Source organism: Cetorhinus maximus, chromosome 3, assembly GCF_964194155.1.
Source record: "Cetorhinus maximus chromosome 3, sCetMax3.hap1.1, whole genome shotgun sequence".
In the NCBI taxonomy this organism is placed as follows: domain Eukaryota; kingdom Metazoa; phylum Chordata; class Chondrichthyes; order Lamniformes; family Cetorhinidae; genus Cetorhinus; species Cetorhinus maximus.
Genome location: NC_135881.1, coordinates 59642597 through 59663771, shown reverse-complemented (window position 1 = coordinate 59663771; position 21175 = coordinate 59642597). Strand labels below are relative to the sequence as shown.

The following is a 21175-nucleotide window of genomic DNA, read 5'->3' as shown; positions in this document are numbered from 1 at the left end:
AAGGCTGCACCCCAGTTCATTGCTCCCTTCCTTGATGCAATACCGGGGGGCTGTAAGGTACTGAAGGGATATACTATTTCTTAATAATAGGAGGGATCCAGTGACAGAAACAACAGAGGCATAGTTGGATGTTGCCCAGGAGATCTGCAACAGGAGCATACTGTCACTGTCCTGGATGCAGTGCAAGAAGTGGTTTAATGATCTGACAAGATTATGAAAAGTGTGTACCATGCACATAGACTAAAGTCAATGGGAACAGTGAAAACTGTCCACTGGCTGGAATCATACCAAGCATAAAAGAAGCTGGTTGTTGTTAAAGGCTAATCATCTCAGCCCCAGGACATCGCTGTAGGAGTTCCTCAAGTAGTGTCCTAGGCCCAACTGTCTTCAGCTGCTTCATCAATGACCTATCCTCCATGTTAAGGTCAGAAGTAAATAATAATGCATAGTAATCAGCACCATTAGTGACTTCTCAGATACCAAAGCAGTCCGTGGACACATGCAGCAAGACCTGGACAATAGTCAGGCATAGGCTGATAAGTATCAAGTAACATCTGTGTCACACAAGTGCCAGACAATGACCATCTCCAACAAGAGAAAATCTAACCATCTCCCCTTGAGATTTATCGGCATTACCATCACTGAATCCCCTACTATCCTGAGGTTTACCACTGACTAGATACAGAACTGGACCAGCCATATGGTTACACAAGGTCAGAGGCTGGGAATCCTTTAACTCGCCTCCTGACTCCCCAAAGCCTGTCCAGCATCTACAAGGCACAAGTTAGGAGTGTGAGGGAATACTCTTCACTTCCCTGGACCTAAAAACACTAAAGAAGCTCCACACCATTCAGGACAAAGCAGCCCATATGAATGACACTCCATCTAACACCTGCAATGTGCATTCCCTCCACTGCCGATGCACAGTGGCAGCAGTGTGTGCCACGTACAAATGCACTGCAGGAACTCGCCAAGGCTCCTTCAACAGCATCATCCAAACCCGCAGCCTCTACTGCCTAAAAGCACGAGAGCATCAGGCTCATGGGAACACCACCAGGTGTTCCACTCAAGTCACATATTTCCTGAATTGGAACTATATCATTGTTCCTTTACTGTCGTTGAGTCAAAAACATGGAACTCTCTTTCTAACAGCACTGTGGGTGTACCATCAACAGATGAACTGCAGCAGTTCAAGAAGGCAATTCACCACGATCTTCTCAAGGACAATTACAAGTAGGCAGCAATTCTTGCCAGCAACGATCCCATGAAAGAATACAAAAAGTCCTGTGTGCATCACTTCAATCCCCTCACTTTGCCTTCTCCAACTACTTGTCACATTGCTCCTCACACACACTTACCTTGCAGGTATACCTATCCTTTTCTGTCTAGATTGGGCCCTGAGATATGAGAGTTGTGTTATGAGAGATAATGTGGGCCTATATTCTCTGGAATTTAGAAGAATGAGAGATGATCTCATTGAAACATACAAGATTTTGAAAGGGCTTAACAGGATAGGCACTGGGGTCATTTCCCCTGGCTGAGAATCTAGAACACAGGGGCTATGTCTCAGAATAAGGCAGTGATTATTTGTGACTGAGATGAGGAGAAATTACTTCACTCAAAGCGTTGTGAATCTTTTAAATGCTCTATCCCAGAGGGTTGTGGATGCTGCCTCCCTCTCTCTGCTTCTCCCCTCTCTCTGCTGCTCACCTCTCCCTCCTGCTCCCATCTCTCTGCTGCTCTCCCCTCTGATGCTCCCTTCATCAAGTTTGGAAATATTACAATTGGTCCCCACATCCAAATCATTTATATAGATTATGAACAGCTGTGGACCTAGCACTGATCCTTGCGGTACCTCACTAGTAACAGTCTGCCATCTGTTTATTCCTACTCTCTGCTTACTGTCTGTTAACCAATTCTCAATCCAAACTAGTATATAACCCCCAATCCCACATGGTCTAATTTTGTTTACTAACCTCCTATGTGGGAGTTATCAAAAGCCTTTTGAAAATCCAAATACGCCACATCCACTGATTCTCCTTTATCTATGCTATAAGTACCTTCTCAAAAAACTTCAACAAGTTTTCCAAGCACGATTTCCCTTTTATAAATCCTTGGCGACTCTGTCCAATTTTACCATTCTTTTCTAAATGTCCAGTTATCACATCCTTTATAACAGATTCTAACATTTTCCCTACTACTGACGTCAGACTACAGGTCTCTGGTTCTCCATTCTCCCTCTTCCTCCCTTCTTAGTGAGGTTACATTTGCTACTTTCCAGTCCACAGGAACCTTTCCAGAATCTATAGAATTTTGAGAGATAACCACCAATGCATCCATTATCTCTAGCCATCTCCTTCAACACTCTGGAATGAAGCTCATCTGGTTACTTAAAGGGATGATGGTGGATAGGCAATGGCAAACTTTCAAATAGTGCATGGGTGAACTGCAACAAATATTTATTCCTGTCTGGCACAAAAGTAAAATAGGAAAGGTGGCCAAACCATGGCTTACAAGGGAAATTAGAGATAGCATTAGATGCAAGGAAGAGGCATACAAATTGGCCAGAAAAAACAACAGACCTGAGGATTTGGAGCAGTTAGAATTCAGCAAAGGAGGACCAAGGGATTGGTTAAGAAGGGGAAAATAGAGTACAAGAGTAAGCTTGCAGGGAACATAAAAACTGACTCTAAAAGTTTCTATAGGCATGTGAAGAGAAAAAGATTGGTGAAGACAAATGTAGGTCCCTTACAGTCAGAAACAGGGGAATTTATAATGGGGAACAAAGAAATGGCTGATCAACTAAATACATACTTTGGTTCTGTCTTCACAAAGGAGGACACAAATAACCTACCAGAAATGTTGGAGAACACAGGGTTTAGTAAGAAGGAGGAACTGCAAGAAATCAGTATTAGTAAGGAAATGGTGTTGGGGAATTTGATGGGATTGAAGGCCAATAAATCCCCAGGGCCTGATAATTACATCCCAGAGTACTTAAGGAAGTGGCCCTAGAAATAGTGGATGCATTGGTGGTCATCTTCTGAGATTCTGTAGACTCTGGAACAGTTCCTACAGATTGGAGGGTAGCTAATGTAACCCCACTATTTAAAAAGAGAGGCAGAGAGAAAACAGGTAATTACAGACCAGTCAGCTTGACGTCGGTAGTGGGGAAAATTCTAGAGTCCATTATAAAAGATTTAATACATGAGCACATGGAAAACAGTGACAGAATCTGACAGAGTCAGCATGGATTTATGAAAGGGAAATCATGCTTGACAAATCTACTGGAATTTTTTGAGGATGTAACTAGTAGAGTTGATGAGGGGGAGCCAGTGGATGTGGTTTATTTGGACTTTCAGAAGGCTTTCGACAAAGTCCCACATAAGAGATTGGCATGTAAAATTAAAGCACATGGGATTGGTGGTAGTTTATGGAGATGGATAGAAAACTGATTGACAGACAGGAAACAAAGAGTAGGAATAAACGGGTCATTTTCCGAATGGCAGGCAGTAACTAGTGGGGTACTGCAGGGATCGGTGCTGGGACCCCAGTTATTCACAATATATATTAACGATTTAGGTGAGGGAACTAAATGTAATATCTCCAAATTTGCAGATGACACAAAGCTGGGTGGGAGGGTGAGCTGTGAGGAGGATGCAGAGATGCTTCAGTGTGATTTGGACAAGCTGAGTGAGTGGGCAAATGCATGGCAGATGCAGTATAATGTGGATAAATGTGAGGTTATCTATTTTGGTAGCAAAAACAGGAAGGCAAATTATTATCTGAATGGCTATAAATTGAGAGAGGGGAATGTGCAACGAGACCTGAGTGTCCTTGTATACCAGTCGCTGAAGGTAAGCATGCAGGTGCAGCAGGCAGTAAAGAAGGCAAATGGTATGTTGGTCTTCATAGCCAGAGGGTTCGAGTACAGGAACATGGATGTCTTGCTGCAATTGTACAGGGCCTTGATGAGACCACACCTGGAATATTGTGTGCAGTTTTAGTCTCCTTATCTGAGGAAGGATGTACTTGCTATAGAGGGAGTGCAGCGAAGGTTTACCCGACTGATTCCTGGGATGGCGGGACTGACATATGAGGAGAGATTGAGTCGATTAGGATTATATTCTCTGGAGTTCAGAAGAATGAGGGGGGATCTCATAGAAACCTATAAAATTCTAACAGGACTAGACAGGGTAGATGCAGGAAGGATGTTCCCGATGGTGGGGGAGTCCAGAACTAGGGGTCACAATCTGAGGATATGGGGTAGACCATTTAGGACTGAGGTGAGGAGAAATTTCTCTACCCAGAGTGGTGAGCCTGTGGAATTCGTTACCACAGAAAGTAGTTGAGATCAAAACATTGTATGTTTTCAAGAAGGAGTTAGATATAACTCTTGGGGTGAAAGGGATCAAAGGGTATGGGGAGAAAGCGGGAGCAGGCTATTGAGTTGGATGATCAGCCATGATCATAATGAATGGCGGAGCAGGCTCAAAGGGCCGAATGGCCTACTCCTGCTTCTAGTTTCTATGTTTTTATGTCCAGGGGATTTATCAACCTTCAGTCCAGTTAACTTTTCAATTATACCTCTTTACTAATACTAGTTCATCTTAGTTCCTCAGTTTAACAAGTCCCTTGGTTGCATAGTATTTCTGGGAGATTTTCTTCCATGAAGACAGAGCAAAGTAGCTAAAACAAAAACAGAAACAGAAATACCTGGAAAAACTCAGCAGGTTTGGTAGCATCGGCAGAGAAGAGAACAGTTGATGTTTCGAGTCCTCATGATCTGTTGAAGGGTCATGAGGACTCGAAACAACAACTGTGCTCTTCTACGCCGATGCTGCCAGACCTGCTGAGTTTTTCCAGGTATTTTTGTTTCTGTTTTTGTTCTGGATTTCCAGCATCTGCAGTTTTTTGTTTTTATCTCTGAGCAAAGTAACTGTTTAGTTTCTCCACCATTTCCCTGTTCTTCTCTATAAACTCTCCCATCCCCACCTGTAGAGGGCCCACATTTGTCCTAGCTAATCTTTTCCTTTCCACATACCTAAAGAAGCTTTTACAGTCCGCCTTTATGTTTCTCACTAGTTTGCATTCATATTCTCTTTTCCCTTTCTTGGTCCTCCTTTGCTGGGTTCTAAACGGCTCCCAGTCCTCAGGCTTACCATTTTTTCTGGCATCCTTATAAGCCAATTCCTTTGATATAATGCAATCTTTAACTTCTTTCGTTAACCACAGTTGATTTAACTTTCCCTTCAGGTGTTTGTGCATTAGAGGAATGTTATCTTGTAGACTGTGTAGTATTTTAAAAAAATACTAGTCATTGCCTGTGTACCTTCAAATCTTTGTGTATTTTCCCAATCCACCATAGCCAACTAGCCCCTCATTCCGTCATAATTTCCTTTCTTCAGATTTAAGATCCTAGTTTCAGAATTAACTATATCACATTCAAACTTAATGAAAAATTCTATTATATTATGGTCACTATTTCCCAAAGGCTCTTTTACAGCAAGGTTATTAATTAACCCTTTCTCATTATATAGCACGAAATCCGAAATAGCCCAATCCCTAGCCAGCTGCTAAATATACTGTTCCAGAAACCCAGCTCGTACACATTCCGGGAATTCATCCTCCCCAGCATGAGTGCTGATTTGGTTAACCCAGTCTATGTGTAAATTGAACTCGCCCATTATTGCTGTATTACCCACATTACATGCACCTCTAATTCCTGATTTATATCATGCCCAACATCACCACTACAATTTGGCAGCCTAAAAACATCTCCCACCAATGTTTGTCGCCCCTTGCTGTTTTATTTCTTAGCTCCCCCAAAGTGATTCTACATTTCCATCTAAGATCCCGTCTTACCAATGCACTGATCTTTTCCCTTATTAAGAGTGCTACCCCATCTCCTTTTTACCTATCCCCACTGAATGCTGAATATCCTTAGATATTCAATTTCCAATCTTGGTCACCCTGTAGTCACGTCTCCTTAATGGCAGTTAAATCAAACCCATTTTCCTTAATTTGTGCATTCAAATCATCAGCTTTTTTGTGAATGCTATGTGCATTCAGTTAGGGTGCCTTTAATCTTTTTTTTAAACTTTATTTTCTACTCTAACCCTATTTAATGTTTGCCTATGCTTTTTCTGTCCTCTATTTTTGCTTTCTACTTTTCTAATGCCTTTTACCAGTTTTGCTTCCCTCGAATCTGAACTCCCTCTTGGGTTCCCATCCCCCTGCAAATCTAAACCCTCAAGTTTAAACCCTCCCCAGCAGCAACAGCGAATCTTCCTGCGAGGATGTTAGTCCCCATCCTGCTAAGATGCAGCCTGTTCATTTTGTACAGATCCTACCTGCCCCAGAGCCGATCCCAATGCCTCAGAAATCTCATGCCCCCCTCCAGCCATGTGTTCAATCGGTCAATTTTCCTACTTCTATGCTTACTAGCGTGTGGGACTGGAAGTAATCTTGAGATTACTGCTTTAGAGGTCCTGCTTTTCAATCTCCTTCCTAGCTCCCTGAAATAGGTGTTCAGGATCTCATCCCCCTTCCTATCTAAGTCATTGGTACCAGCATGAACCATGACCTCTGGCTATTCACCCTCCCTCAGAAGAGTGTCCTGCAGCTGCTCCATGACTTCCTTGACCCTCGCACTAGGGAGGCAACATACCATCCTGGAGTCACGTCCACAACCACAGAAATGCTTGCCTGTTCCCCTAATGAATGCCCTATCACTACTGCTCCCATCCTCTTCTTCCCTCCTCTACAGCTGAGTCGCCCCTGTGCCATGAACTTGGCTCTGACTGCACTCCTCCAGGGAATCAATGCCCTCACCAGCATCCAAAATGGAAAACTGATTAGTGAACGGGGCCTCAGGGGACTCCTGCGCTACTTAGCTGGTTCTCTTGGACTGCCTGGTGGTCGCCCATCCCTTTTCTGCCTCCATGCTATCCACGTAGTTCTCAGCCTCGCAGATGCCCTACAGTGACTCCAGCTGCCGCCCAAGCTCTGAAACCCAGAGCTCAAATTTCTGTAACTGGTGACACTTCCTGCACATGTGGTCATCTAGGTCACTGGTAGCATCCACAACTTCCCACGTATTACAGGACATGCATTCAATGCGACTAAGCTGCCCTGCCATGCCCATACCTTAACTTTACTTCAGTTACGTTAACTTTATTTGACTTTGGTTTATTTATATTAACTTTATTTTACCTGGCCTTAACTTAATAAACCTTACAACTTTAATAAACCTTACTGGTACTGATAAATCCAACTAATACTGAACACACTTTAGCTAAATAACAATTATTTAAAACGTTACATTTTTCTAATTTGCAGCAATTTCCACATCCTCCCTAAGAGCAGTTACTCACCAGCCAATCAGCTTATGGCTTTCCTGTGACATTACTATTCACTTTTCTTTCAAACTCAGTGTGCTTCCGGACTCTAGGGAGCTCCTCTCCCTGCTCCGTGAGTATCTCCCACAGGTCTGCCTCTCCATTCCTCTTCCTGAAGGTGCTTCACTGATGCTTACCTCTCTCTGCCACTTCCCTATCTCCCAGAGGAAGCCACACTTGTGCAGTTCAGAGAATTTATGCTTCAGTTTGATTCTGCTCCCCTCAAGCATGCAACACCTGCTGTGAGTGCTGGACTGTTGAATTTATTCTGCCTACCTAGGATATTTGGGAGTAAGCAATCTTCACTTTGTTGTTTTTCACCCACGATATCTCACATTTTCTAACATAAGAAATAGGAGGAGCAGGCCATTTGGCCCCCTCAAGCCTGCCCTGCCATTCAATAAAATCATGGTTCATCTGCCCCAGGCCTCAACCTCTCTTTCATGCCAGCTCCTCATAGCCCTTAACTCCCCGATATTTCAAAAATCTATCTACCTCCTCTATAAATACTTTCAGTGATCTAGCCTCCACAATTCTCTGAGGTAGAGAATCCAGACATTCACTACCCTCTGAGAGAAGAAATTCCTTTGCAACTCAGTTTTAAATGAGTGCCCCTTATTCTGTAGTGATGTCCCCTAGTTTGAGATTCCCCCACTAGTGGAAACATCTTCTCTACATCTACCCTGTCAAGCCCCCTCAAAATCTTGTACGTTTCAATCAAATCACCCCTCATTTCTCTAAACTCTAATGAATTAAAGCCTAACCTTTTTAGCCGTTCTTGATAAGTCTACCCTTTCATCCCAGGAATCAGCCTAGTGAATTTCTTTTGAACTACCTCCAATGCCAGTACATCTTTTCTTAAATACGAGGATCAAAACTGTACACAGTATTCCAGGTGTGGCCTCACCAACGTCCTGTGCAGTTGTAACAAGACTTCCCTATTTTTAAACTACAACCCCCTAGCAATACAGGCCAAAATTCCATTTGCCTTCTTAATTACTTGCTGCACCTGCATGCTAACTTTTTGTGTTTCATGCAGAAGAACATCCAGATCCCTCTGTGCTGCACTTTTTTGGAGTCTCTCTCCATTTAAACAACAGTCTGCCTTTTGATTTTTCCTACCAAAGTGCATGACCTCACACTTTCCTACATTAAACTCCATCTGCCAAGTTTTTGCCCAGTCACTCAACCTATCTATATCCCCTTGCAGATTCCTTATGTCCTCATCACAACATGCCCTCCCACCTATTTTTGTATCATCAGCAAATTTGAATACATTACACTCTGCCCTCTCTTCCAAGTCATTAATATAGATAGTAAATAATTGAGGCCCTAGGACTGAACCTTGTGGCACTCCACTAGTTATGTCTTTCCAACCTGAAAAAGACCTATTAATCCCAAATCTCTGTCTTCTATGTGTTAACCAATGCTCAATCCACGCTAATAGTTACCCCAATACCATGAGCTCCTATCTTGTGCAATAACATTTTATATAGCGCTCTATTGAATGCCTTCTGGAAATCCAAATACACTACATCTACTGGTTCCCCTTTATCAACCCTGCTTGTTATATCCTCAAAGAGCTCTAGCAAATTTGTCAAACATGATTTCCCTTTCACAAAACCATGTTGATTCTGTTTGATTGCGTTAAGCTTTTCTAAATGTTCTGCTATTTCTTTTTTAATAATGGATAACAAATCAAACAGGTTTGATGAACAACCAGGAAACCATGTTCACTCCATTACTTTGGTATAAATGCAATTTGGGATAGAAATCTGTATTTAAACAAATGTCCAATTAGCTGAAATCCTTTTAGGACATTCTTGCTATGTTAAAAGCACTATATAAATAAAATACGGTGTTGTTCAATGGGTTTATTTTTATTGGTATTTAACAGAAATTACAAAGAAACTACAAATGATACTTTTTGAATAATTGCAATGGTGGTTATTTCATATTCTATTACTTTCCCTTAAGTCACTCAGTTTTGTCCCATTTGTGCCATCACTAGACTGTAGTAAAGAGCCTGGTTAGCAATAAGTTGATGGTGAGTTCCTTCTTCTGCAATCTGGCCGTTATTAAGCACTGCTATTTTATTGGCATTTTGGATGGTGGACAGGCGATGAGCTATTACAATGCAGGTACGACCCTCTCTTGCTTTGTCCAGTGCCTCTTGAACAACCTGTTAAATTGGATGAAGTGATAAAATGAAGCACATGAACAGCTCAAGTTTGATGAATGATTTTGACCATGTTGAGATTTTTCAAAATATAGCTGACCAATATTTGTTAAAATTGATAGCTTTGCAATTATATATCTGGATGGAATGCACACAGGCTATTTACCAAGGAAAATGAGATCACATTTGCAGCATAACTATCAAAAGCTGGAAAAGAGTTATGCCCAACATCTACTTTGCTGGCTCTGTGAACTTCACTCAACCCAAATCCCAATTCCAAAAAACTACTTCTGACATCCTAATCTGCAGTAAGTCCTTCTTGCCCATTACCTCTATCTTCACTAAACTCCACTGACTCCTTGAAAATCCTTATCCTTGTTTACAAGTGCCACTATGATCTTGCCCCACATTACTTGTGCAGCCACTTCCAACTCTACATTCCGACCTATCACTTTCTGTCCTCTGTGTTCTTGTACATTCACTCTCCTTCCACTCAGCAATCAGCCAACTTGGCCCTACTCTGGAATTTTCCTCCGTACTGAATTTAAATGAAGTTAATGACATAGGTATGAGAGATGAGCTGGCGAAGGTAAATTAGATTAAAATATATTATGGCAGAAAAATGATGGTGAATATTTAAAGAAACGTATCATAATTATCAATGAGTCTTCAGTCCATTGAGAAATAAAAACGCTATAGGCAAAGAGATCTGTCCACAGGTACCTAAAGAGCTTAAAGATAGTATCAGATTAAAAGAAGAGTTTTCAAAATTGCCAAGAAGTGTAGGAAGCCTGAGAACTGGGAGAACTTTAGATACCAGCAAAGGATGACCCAAAAATTGATAAAGGGGAGAAAACAGAATATGAGAGTAAACAAGCCAGAAATATTTTTTAAAAATTGTAAGATTATAAGAGTTTCTACACATATCTAAAAGGAAAAGGATAAGAAAAGTAAACATGGGTTCCTTAGAGACTGAGACAGGAAAAATTACAATGGATCTAAGAGAATGGCAGAAATGTTAGATTTTATATCTGCCTTCAGAGCAAAAGAAACAACACATCAGAGTAAATGGGAAACTGAGGGTCTAATGAGCAGGAGGAACTTAAGGTAATTAATATCAGTATAGAAAAAGTAATGGACAAGTTAATGGTGCTTAAAACTGACAAATCCTGACAGTCTGATGCCCTACATCCTTGAGTTCTAAAAAGTGGCTGTAGAGATGCAGTGGCTGTGATCTTCCAAAAGTTCCTAGGTTCTGGAACTGTTCAAGTAGATTGAAAGGTAGCAAATATAGCACTGTTATTCAAGAAGGGAGGGCAGGGAACTACAGAGCAGTTAGTCTGACATCAGTTGTCAGGAAAATGCTGGAATCCATCATTAAGGATTTCCATTATTAAGGTAATAGGGCACTTAGTAAACCAAATATAATTAGGCTGAGTCAACATAGTTTATTTTTTTATGAAAGAGAATCATGTTTGATAAATCTATTAGAGTTTTTTGAGGATATAGCTAACAGGGCAAATAGTATAAAGGGAACTCGTGGATGCAGTATATTTTGATTTTCAAAAGACATTTGATAAGGTGCCACACAAAATGTTGTTGCACAAGGTTCAAAGGGTTCATTGGGTTGCGGGTATGGATAGAGGATTGATTAATGGACTGAACACAGAGAGTGGGAATAAATAGGTCATTTTCAGATTGGCAGGCTGTTCCCAGGGATTTAAACAAGCTAAGTGAGTGGGTAAGAAAGTAGCAGATGGAGTATAATGTGAGGAAATATATGGTTATTCACTTTGGTGGGAAGGATAAAAAAAAATTTTAATGGTAAGAAGCTATTAATTGTTGGTGTTAAGAGGGATCTGGGTGTCCTTGTACAAGAAACATAGAAAGTTAACATGTAAGTATAGCAAGCAGTTAGGAAGACAAATGTTATATTGGCTTTCATTGTAAGAGGATTGAAGTACAAAAATATTGTACAGAGCTTTGATGAGGCTGCACCTGGAGTACCATGCACAATTTTGCTCCTGCACCTAAAGGGAATGCAACAAAGTTTCATTGGATTGATTCCTGGGCTGAGATTGTTGTCTGACAAGGAGAGATTGAGTACAGTGGGTCTATATTTATTGCAATTTAAAAAGGATGAGAGATGATCTCATTGAAATATATAAGATGCTTAAGGGTAGATGCTGAAATGTTTTCTCCCCTGGTTTCAGAATATAGAACTAAAGGGTATAATCTCAGGATAAGGGGACAGTCATTTTAGATTGAAATGAGGAGAAATTTCTTCACTCATAGGTTGTGAATCTTTGGCATCCTCTACCACAGAGAGCTGTGGATGGTCAGTTATTGAGTATATTCAATGCTAGGATTGACAGATTTATGGGCTCTAAGGGAATCAAGGGAAATTGGATTAGAGGGGAAAATGGAGTTGAGATTGAAGGCCAACCATGATCTTATTAAAAAGTGAAGCAAGTTTGAAGGTGTCCTGACCACTTATGTTCTTATGAGAGGGTCAAATTTTCTCGCCCCCTTGGCAGGATATCAAATGTGTTGGCAGAACAGCAGAATATCATAGGCACAAAGCAAATTGTGAAGAAAGGTTAAGAAAATTCAGAAAGACAACCAGAAAGCACTAAAAACACTCAGCAGGTCAGGTAGCATCTGAGGACAGAACAGACAAGAAGTGTTTTCTATGACCCTTCTTATGAACTAAGAAAATTGAATTTAAGAAAACTGGGCTTATTCTGGCTGGAAAAGACATTCTGGGCTGGATTTTATGGGCCCAGGCAGATAGGGGGGCCCATAAAATACCATGGGCATCTTGCCTACTGCCTATACTCCCACTCCTTTTCCTGCTGCAGTTTTACCTGTGTGTGCCCCATTCACTCGTGGGCCAATTTAGGTCCTTAAGTGGCCAACTAATTGGAATTAACCAGCAGTGGGAGAAGCCCATGCCAAGCATTTAGCTTAGCAGCTTTCACTGCATTGTCTGAGGATGGGCAATGGGGTTCATTGCCTCCTTAACAGGCCCACTAGGTGCAGTGGAGGACACCACCAGGTCAATTTTCCCCCCATCCCTGTTCCCCTCATCAGAGGGTATTTATGTGTACAGGAAGAGCACACTCATTACAAGCCAAAAATGTATCACCTTCCTTATTGGCATAGGCCAAAAAAAAAGTATCCAGGGCCCATGCCTGAATTGGAGTTAGGCCCTTTACAAAGCAAATTAGGGGCCTAATGTCTGTTTGAGGTTCTCTCTGCAATTTTGAGCATCCTGTCGATATTGGCCGCATTCAGTAAATGCAGGTCTATTTGCAGCCTAACAGGCTACTTCTGAAAAGCCATTTATTAAAAATACCTGATAGTCATTTGGTAGTACTGAACCTGAGTATTGCTTAAAAAAGAGACATGTCTAAGCTTTATGTCTTGCGCTCATCAGGGCACTCGCAAGATTGCCAATATAAGGGGGAAAATAACAATTTATACTAGATGTGAAGAAAGTGCTGATTGGTTGGCAAGTGGCGTTGCCATGGAGAATGCACCACTGATGGTGTCTGACAGTTAAGCGTTGTTTGAAATTTAAACCAGGCAGCTTGAACCTATTTTGTTTAACTGAAACAGGCGCAATGTACGTACATGTTCTTTCTGTCTGCAATGAAAAGGGCCCTGTGTATTAATATACGTAGTTTCCAGTACACACAAATGCGTCACATTATGAGCCCAACTGACAATCTTAAATTGGTTGCCAGTGTAATTCTTAGCACATTGAGGATTATTTAGCAAATGTTGTCCAGTTGCAGAATCACATCTAATGTTGGACACTGTGTTTTGAGTTTTGCAAGCATGGGCTGGTTGGGTAAGATCTGTACCCTGCCCATTGTGAACAGCGGCTGGGACATGCTGTTTGATACAATCGCCAGTCTTTGGGACATACGGCCTACATAGCTAGCATCACACTGGCACTGAAGTTCATATACCACAAGACTCATTTGTGTGACAGCCCAGCTCTCACAAACATCTTTGTTGGGTTCCATGAGAAACGTGTCTTCGATGGAATGTCACCTAACATTCTACCCCTCGCATATTTCCGATATGTGAGTGAGACGTTTGCTATATTTAAATCCGCAGCTGCATGTAACAATTTTCTTACATGTCTTAATGGGCTCCATCCTGTGCTCAAATTCACCTATGGAATGGCAGTTAACTGTCAGCCACCATCAGTGGTGCATTCTCCATGGCAATGCTACTTGCCAACCAATCAGCATTCTCTTCACATACAGTATAAATTGTTGTTCTCCCCTTTATATTAGCATTCTTGCAAGTGTCCTGATGAGTGCAAGATGAAAAGCATGTCTTGTTTTTTCAGCAATGATAAAATTACCTGACATTAAAATCATGTACCATTGCCATCCACTGCTCAATTCTCAATTTGATTGTGACCTCAAAGCCTCCCTCAACCACTGCCAGCTACACCCTCCCTGTTCTGGTTACTGCTATCTTCCAAGATTCTGGCCAGCGGTAAATTCCCAATCTTGGATGCTGCTACCCCACCTTTCCCCGATCACAACCCTTCCTCCCCTCCGCCCCTCCGCCCTTGCACAAGACAACACAACAAAAGTTGCAGCCTTACCATTTCACTTTCTGCATCAAGTGCTGAAGTAGCTTCATCTAGGAGAAGGACCCTGGGGTTTCGGACTAATGCTCGGGCAATGGCAACACGCTGTTTCTGACCCCCAGATAGCTGGGCACCCTTGTCTCCTACACATGTATCATATTTCTAAATAAATTGAGTAAAATAAACAAAATTAGTATTTTAGCATTTATACAAATAATACAAATGCTGCATTTTATGTTATTTGTATAGATTCTTTATTTGCAGCTTCTGTGTCTAGATTAACAGCAATCTAGTACTTTTTGACAGTAATTTAATAGCTTCAGGATGAGTAGTACTGACTTTCAAAATTGTGAATAACTTCATTTTTGCACATATAAAGTGTCACTACTTCAGAAAAGACTAATCTACTAAATACTGTGGCAACACAGAGGGTGATAACCTGTTTTACAGCACCTGGCATGTTACAGCCGGTAACACAACGTAATATAAGGGGAAAGAATAAAGTTCCTTCCCTCTCTCCTTATAGGGCAGCATTTTCCCAATCCCATAGAGATAGGTCAGGAAGCGGAACCAGGAAACAAAGTTGCAAATAGCAGGTCATGTTCCTGACATGTTCCTATCTCAAGAGGAATCTTGCTGGAGGCAGGGTCAATGTGGCAACGTCTACCCGGTAGTGGAGGATAACCAATTAAGACCATTAATGGGTCAAATGGGGAGGCATTTTTGTGTTGCCGGGATATTCCTAATGGTGGATGACCGACCTCCACCTCCCCACTGCTGAAGTCAGAGCCCAGCATACAAACGGAAGTGGCTTCCTGGCGGCAGGCAGGGGGTGGGGTGGGATAGGGTGGGGGGTTGCATCGCAATCACCCCAGAATGGACTTGCTGGGATGCGATGGTTATAGTTGCGGCCAAAAGCCATCCTGTGTAGGTGTTTCTGCCCCCACACGGATTGCCTGACAACGGTGGCAATGTGTGATTTTTTTAAGTTTTCAGAATATGGCAGAGAATGCCTCCATTTTGACTCACCCTTGCAGCCTCCTGTCTGCCTCAGCAGCGCTCACATCTCCTGGTGGGGCTGCTGGCCGGACATCACTGTAAATCCTTCAACTTGGCACCCCACTTCCCTAGCCCGCACACCGTCCTTCATTGGTCAGGGCTTCCGGAGGTAGCTTCTTAATTGATCACATTCGAGAAGATTGTGACCAATGCTTTCCATGGCTACTTCCGGGTTCCCAGCCTTGAATTGAAGCCAACATTGGGATTGTGACCCAAATGGGAGAATTCAACCCATAAGGTGTGCAAAACTATTGGAAAGCAATAAAATAAGGAAATACATATAATGCTTCAGATTGTGGGTATCATTTACCCCAATGAATGAATATACTTTATTTTTTTGCTTGGTCCCTAATCTCATTGAAGAAGCTACCAACCTCTACAATAAGCAGCTGGTCTTATAGTCAACATGTGTTTCTCTCAACAGAACTGTAGGGTAAACAAGCTGTTCTTACTGAGCTACTGCATGATTATATTGAGTGCCACAATGCAGAAACTTACCTGCGGGAGTTTATCAATAAAGGAATGTATGTTTGCTGCTTTGGCTGCAGCCTCTATCTCCTCCTGGGACACAACCCTACTGTTGTCTCCATAGGCAATGTTCTCAGCAATACTGTAGTCAAACAAAACAGGTTCTTGGGACACAATACCCATCTGTGCCCGAGTCCACTGAATATTGAGGTCCTTCAAATTGTGCTCATCTAAAAGCTGGAGAAAAATTATTTCAATAAGCAATGCTTTAACTCGTGCCATTGAAGTAGATTTACAATGTAGATTGGATGCAGGAGGATCAAAAGATGATCATGGGTCTAGCTAACAAGCTAAGCATCTACAGTTATTGCATAGCAAAATGCAGGATTCCTACATAACAATATCATGGGTGCATATGACAAAGTGATTACTAATGCCTATCACATTCACATGACAACAACAAGAAAGGCTATTAATGGTTGAGTCCTGCAACAATATTAACAGACACTTCCTACAGGCACCAGGTCTGAATTATACCATGGCAAATATTGACTGATCATACTTCAATAAAGTGTATTGATTGTTGCATTTTTATATACTTTTTGTAAATAAACATTTGTTTTCATATTATCCTCATTGAGAAAGCAGAAGATAATGCACCATGTGGGCAACTATGTGGATGCTGTCAGGCTCTATGAACGATGAGCCAGGGCCATTGACTTCAAAAACTGAAAATGACACATTTTGTTTCACACACATAGGACTGAATTGTGTACTTCGGTAAATTTGTCTGTGGGAGAAAAAAATCCATGATCTCACCCATGCTGTAATTAAACTGTATAACTATTGACATTTCCTTAAGAAATAAAATTTTAAGAAATAAATGCAAAAGAAAATTCTTTCAGAACATTTGAGATATTGCAGATGCCTTTGAGATGTGTCTATCTAGTGCTATAATGTGTAGTTTGCAATTTTGTAAGATATACTATTGAAAAAAAAACATGATTTTCTAAGTGTGAGAACAAATATTTTCAAATATCAGGGGAAAAGGAGGAGGGACATCATTACCTCCTCCTTTGTATAATATATAAACACTCCCCCACCCCTGCTCATTTCCTGGGTTATTTTGTTTATCAGCTTCAAAGCGTGGTATTGTTAACATGCACAAGCACCTGCTAGCAGTGTTTCACAAACATCAGCATTAACTCTCAAAAGCTTTTCACATTTCTAATGCATCAGTCTGAATTGCATGAAGCACTGCATCTCAGGTGGAAAACATCAATGTTAAAAATCTAATTCTTTCCACCATCCATTCCAAGATGAGTATTCTCAAGGATATGAAAAACACTTAAAAAAACAGACACAACTGTAAGATTATAACTTCAAATGCATGGATGTGTACTTTGGGTGGGGTACTTCCATGTCCATCACCAAGTGTGGTTGGTAGCACCACTACTGACTGAGTTGCTTGAGTCCTGAAGGACAGGTCTCCCTCATTGAGTGTGCAGGAGTTGGTGAAAATACAAAGGAAAAACCTGCTTGACCTGCTTCTCACCAATCTACCTCTTCCAGATGCACCTGTCTATGATGGTGTTGGTAGGAGTGATCACAACACAATCCTTATGGAAGCTAAGTCCAGTCTTCACAATGAGGACACCCTTGTTTGTGTTGTATGGCACTGCCACTGTGTTAAATAGGATAGATTCAGAATAGATCGAGCAGCTCAAAACTGCATCCATGAGGAACTGTGGGCCATCAGTATCACGGAATTGCATTCCACCACAATGTGTAACACCATGGCCTTGCATATCCCCCACTTCTACCATTACCATCCAGCCAAGGCGCTAATCCTGGTTCAATAAGCAGCGTAGAAGAGCATGCCAGGAACAGCACCAGGCACACCTAAAAATGAGGTGCCAACTTGGGGAAACTACAACACAGGACTACGTGAATGCTATAAACAAAGCTAAGCGATCCCGCAAACAATGGGTTAGATCAAAGATCTGCAGCTCTGTCACATCCAGTTGTGACTTGTGGTGGACAATTAAACAGCTAACCAAAGGACGAGACTCCATGAACATCCATATCCTCAATGGCTAAGCCCAGCCTGAGAGTGCAAAAGACAAGGATGAAGCATTTGCGACCATCATCAGCCAAATGGATGATATATTTTGGCATCCTCCTGAGATTCCCACCTTCACAGAATGTAGTCTTCAGCTAACTTAATTTTCTTCATGTGATATCAAGACACAGCTGAGTGCACTGAATACAGAAAATACTATGGATCCTGACAACATCCTAGCTGTAGTGCTGAAAATTTGTGCTCCAGAACTAGCCACGTTGTGTGCAAAGCATTCCAGTACAGCTACAATACTGGTATCTAGCTGACAATTTGCAAAATTGCACAGGTATGTCCTGTCTAAAAAAAGGACTAATCTAATCCAGCAAATTACTGCCCCATCAGTCTACTCAATCATCAACGAAGCGATGGAAGATGTTGACTTCAGTGCTATCAAGTGGCACTTACACAGCAATAACCTGCCCACTGACGCTCAGTTTGGGTTCTGCCAGGACCACTTAACTTGTGATCTCATTCCAGCCTCGATCCAAACATGAACAAAAGGGCTGAACTCAAGTGGTTAGGTGAGGGAGACTGCCCTTGACATCAAGGCAGCATTTGCTCACGTGTGGCATCAAGGAATGCTAGCAAAATTGAAGTCAATGGGAATTAGAGGGAAAATTCTCCACTGCTGGGAGTCATACCTAGCACAAAGGAAGCTAGCACCTTCAAAACCTGCAACCTTGGCCAGAGAGCAGAACAGGCACACAGAAACACCTTCAAGTTCCCCTCCAACTCATGTGTTGCACTGACTTGGAAATAACTCACAGTTCCTTTATTGTCACTGGCTCAAAATCCTGGAACTCCCTCCCTATCAGCACTGTGGGAGTACCAACACCACATGGACTGCAGCGGTTCAAGAAGGCAGCTCACCACCTTCTTCTCAAGAGATTGGCAAGAAATGCTGACCTGGCTAGTGATGCCTACGTTCCATGGAGGAATTTAGAAAAATAGAATTCACTTGCAAAGTTACTTGATAAAGTGAATAGGATTGATTAACCTGGAGACACAGGGCTGGGTTTTCTTGAGATTGGAGGGTTAGTGGCAGAGCTTCCTCCTGCCTACATGACTTTATCAGTTTTTCCACTTGGGGCCCTAATTATGTTTGTAGATTGGGCTAGGAGTGGTAATACCATTGTGTCATTGCTGCATGGAGGAAGGAAAATAGAGTGGTACAGCAGTGCCTAAAACATTGTAGGGTCTAATTCCCAAGAGAATAGCAAGCTGAAGGGAATTCAAGAGGCTTCAGTAAGGTCTAGAAGAAAAAGCCTTTTGGAGACTGAGGGCAGCTCCTTTGGAAGGAAGTTCCTGAAGCAGTTAGTGTGGTTTTCACCACCCCAGGAGTCGACAAATAGTGCAGAGGAGGTTTAATGACTTCGCAATAGGTTGGTCAAGGTGCCAAGACATTAAACATAAGAATGCAAGAAATAGGAACAGGAGTAGACCACATGGCCCATCGAGCCTGCTCTGCCATTCAATATGACCATGGCTGATCTTGGGCTTCAACTCCATTTTCCTACCCGCTCTTCACATCCCTTAATTTCCTGAGAGATCAAAACTCTATCTATTCCCAGCCTTAAATGTATTCAACAATGGAGCATCCACAACCCTCTGGGGGTAGAGAATCTTTGAGTGAAGTAATTTCTCTGCATCTTAGTCTTAAATGATTGTCCCCTTATCCTGAGACTGTGCCTATGTTTTAGATTTCCTGACCAATGGAACCAACCTCTCAGCATCAATGAGATTGCCTCTCATTCTTCCAAACTCCACAGAATATAAGCCCAATTTACTCAGATTCTCATCATAGGACATCCCCTCATCACAGGTACCAATTTAGTGAACCTTCGCTGTACAGCCTCCAATGCAACTATATCCTTTCTTAAATGTGGAGCCCAAAACTGCATACAGTATTCCACATGTGGTCTCACCAAAACCATGTACAACTGTAGCAAGACTTCTTTATTCTTGCACTCTAATAAAAACTAACATGACATTTGCCTTCCTAATTGCTTGCTGCACCTGCATGCTAACTATTCACTGCCTGCCAACTTGCAAAAGCCCCATTTATGCCCACTCTCTGTTTTCTATCCGTTAACCATTCCTCTATCCATGCTAATATATCACTCCCAACTCCATGAGCCCTTATCTTAGCTATTTACCTTTTGTGTGGCACCTTATCAAATGCCTTTTGGAAATCCAGGTATACTACATCTACTGATTCCCTTCCATCTACCCTAGATACATCCTGAAAAAGCTCTAATAAATTTGTCAAACAAGATTTCCCTTTAGTAAAACCATGTTGACTAGTTATAATCATACTATGCTTTCTAAGTGAAGGCAAAATGCTGCTGATGCTGGAAATTTGAAACAAAAACAAAAAGTGCTGGAAAAACTCAGCAGGTCTGACAGCATCTGTGGAGAGAAAGACAGAGTTAACGTTTCGAGTCCGTGTGACTCTTCTTTTGCAATGACATCTTTTGCAATCTTTCCTTTGCCTTCTATCCAGCCTTCACCTGTCCCACGACCCCCCCCCCCTTAAACAGTATAAATTTCACCATATTTTTACCTCTCTTTAGTTCTGAAGAAGAGTCATACGGACTCGAAACGTTAACTCTGTCTTTCTCTCTACAGATGCTGTCAAACCTGTTGAGTTTTTCCAGCACTTTTTGTTTTTGTTTCATGCTTTCTAAGTGCATTGTTAAGACCTTCTTAATAATAGATTCCAGCATTTTACCAATAACTGTTGTTAGACTAACTGACCTGTAATTTACTGTTTTCTCGGTCCCTCCTTTCTTGAAAAGCAGTGCAAGGTCAAACAACTTTCAACCTATTGAGAGTGTTTCTGAATCTGAGGAATTTTGGAAAATCATGGCTAGCACAACCACTATCTCTGCAATTATCTCTTTTAGAATCCTAGGATGTATAACAGTTAGGTCCTGGGAATTTGTCATATTTTAGTCCTGTAAGTTTCTCCAATACTTTATCTCTGCTGATATTAATTTCCCTAATTATTGTCTATATCTGGTATCGAACATGTGTCTTCTACTGTGAAGACAAGCAGAAAATATTTGTTCAATGCCTCCGCCAATTCCTTATTTTCCATGAAAATTTCTTCTGCCTCTGCTTCTTCGGGACCAACGTTTACTTTAACTACTCTCTTACTTTTTATATACTTATAAAAGCTCTCACAATCTGTTTTTATATTCCTGGCTAGTTTACTCCCATATTCTATTTTTTCCCTTTTTATCAACATTTTGGTGGCCTTTTGCTGGTTCCTAAAACACTCCCAATCCTCAGACTTTCTACTGTTTTTTGCAACATTGTAGGCCTCTTCTTTT

At 41.6% G+C, this 21175-nt stretch overlaps 2 protein-coding genes across 2 annotated transcripts in view; one reads left to right on the top strand and one right to left on the bottom strand.

Annotated features, from left to right (window-relative positions):
* Positions 1–9489, top strand: part of crot (carnitine O-octanoyltransferase) — a 71701-nt gene extending 62212 nt beyond the window's left edge. The window contains exon 16 of the mRNA XM_078538430.1: positions 9375–9489. Within this exon, the coding sequence (XP_078394556.1) occupies positions 9375–9408 (34 nt within the window). The 3' untranslated portion in view covers positions 9409–9489. The remainder of the gene's footprint in view (positions 1–9374) is intronic.
* Positions 9257–21175, bottom strand: part of abcb4 (ATP-binding cassette, sub-family B (MDR/TAP), member 4) — a 146659-nt gene continuing 134740 nt past the window's right edge. Inside the window, exons 26-28 of the mRNA XM_078538419.1 lie at positions 15749–15955; positions 14207–14353; positions 9257–9579 (exon numbers count right to left, since the gene is read on the bottom strand). Of these exons, the coding sequence (XP_078394545.1) occupies positions 9379–9579; positions 14207–14353; positions 15749–15955 (555 nt within the window). The 3' untranslated portion in view covers positions 9257–9378. The remainder of the gene's footprint in view (positions 9580–14206; positions 14354–15748; positions 15956–21175) is intronic.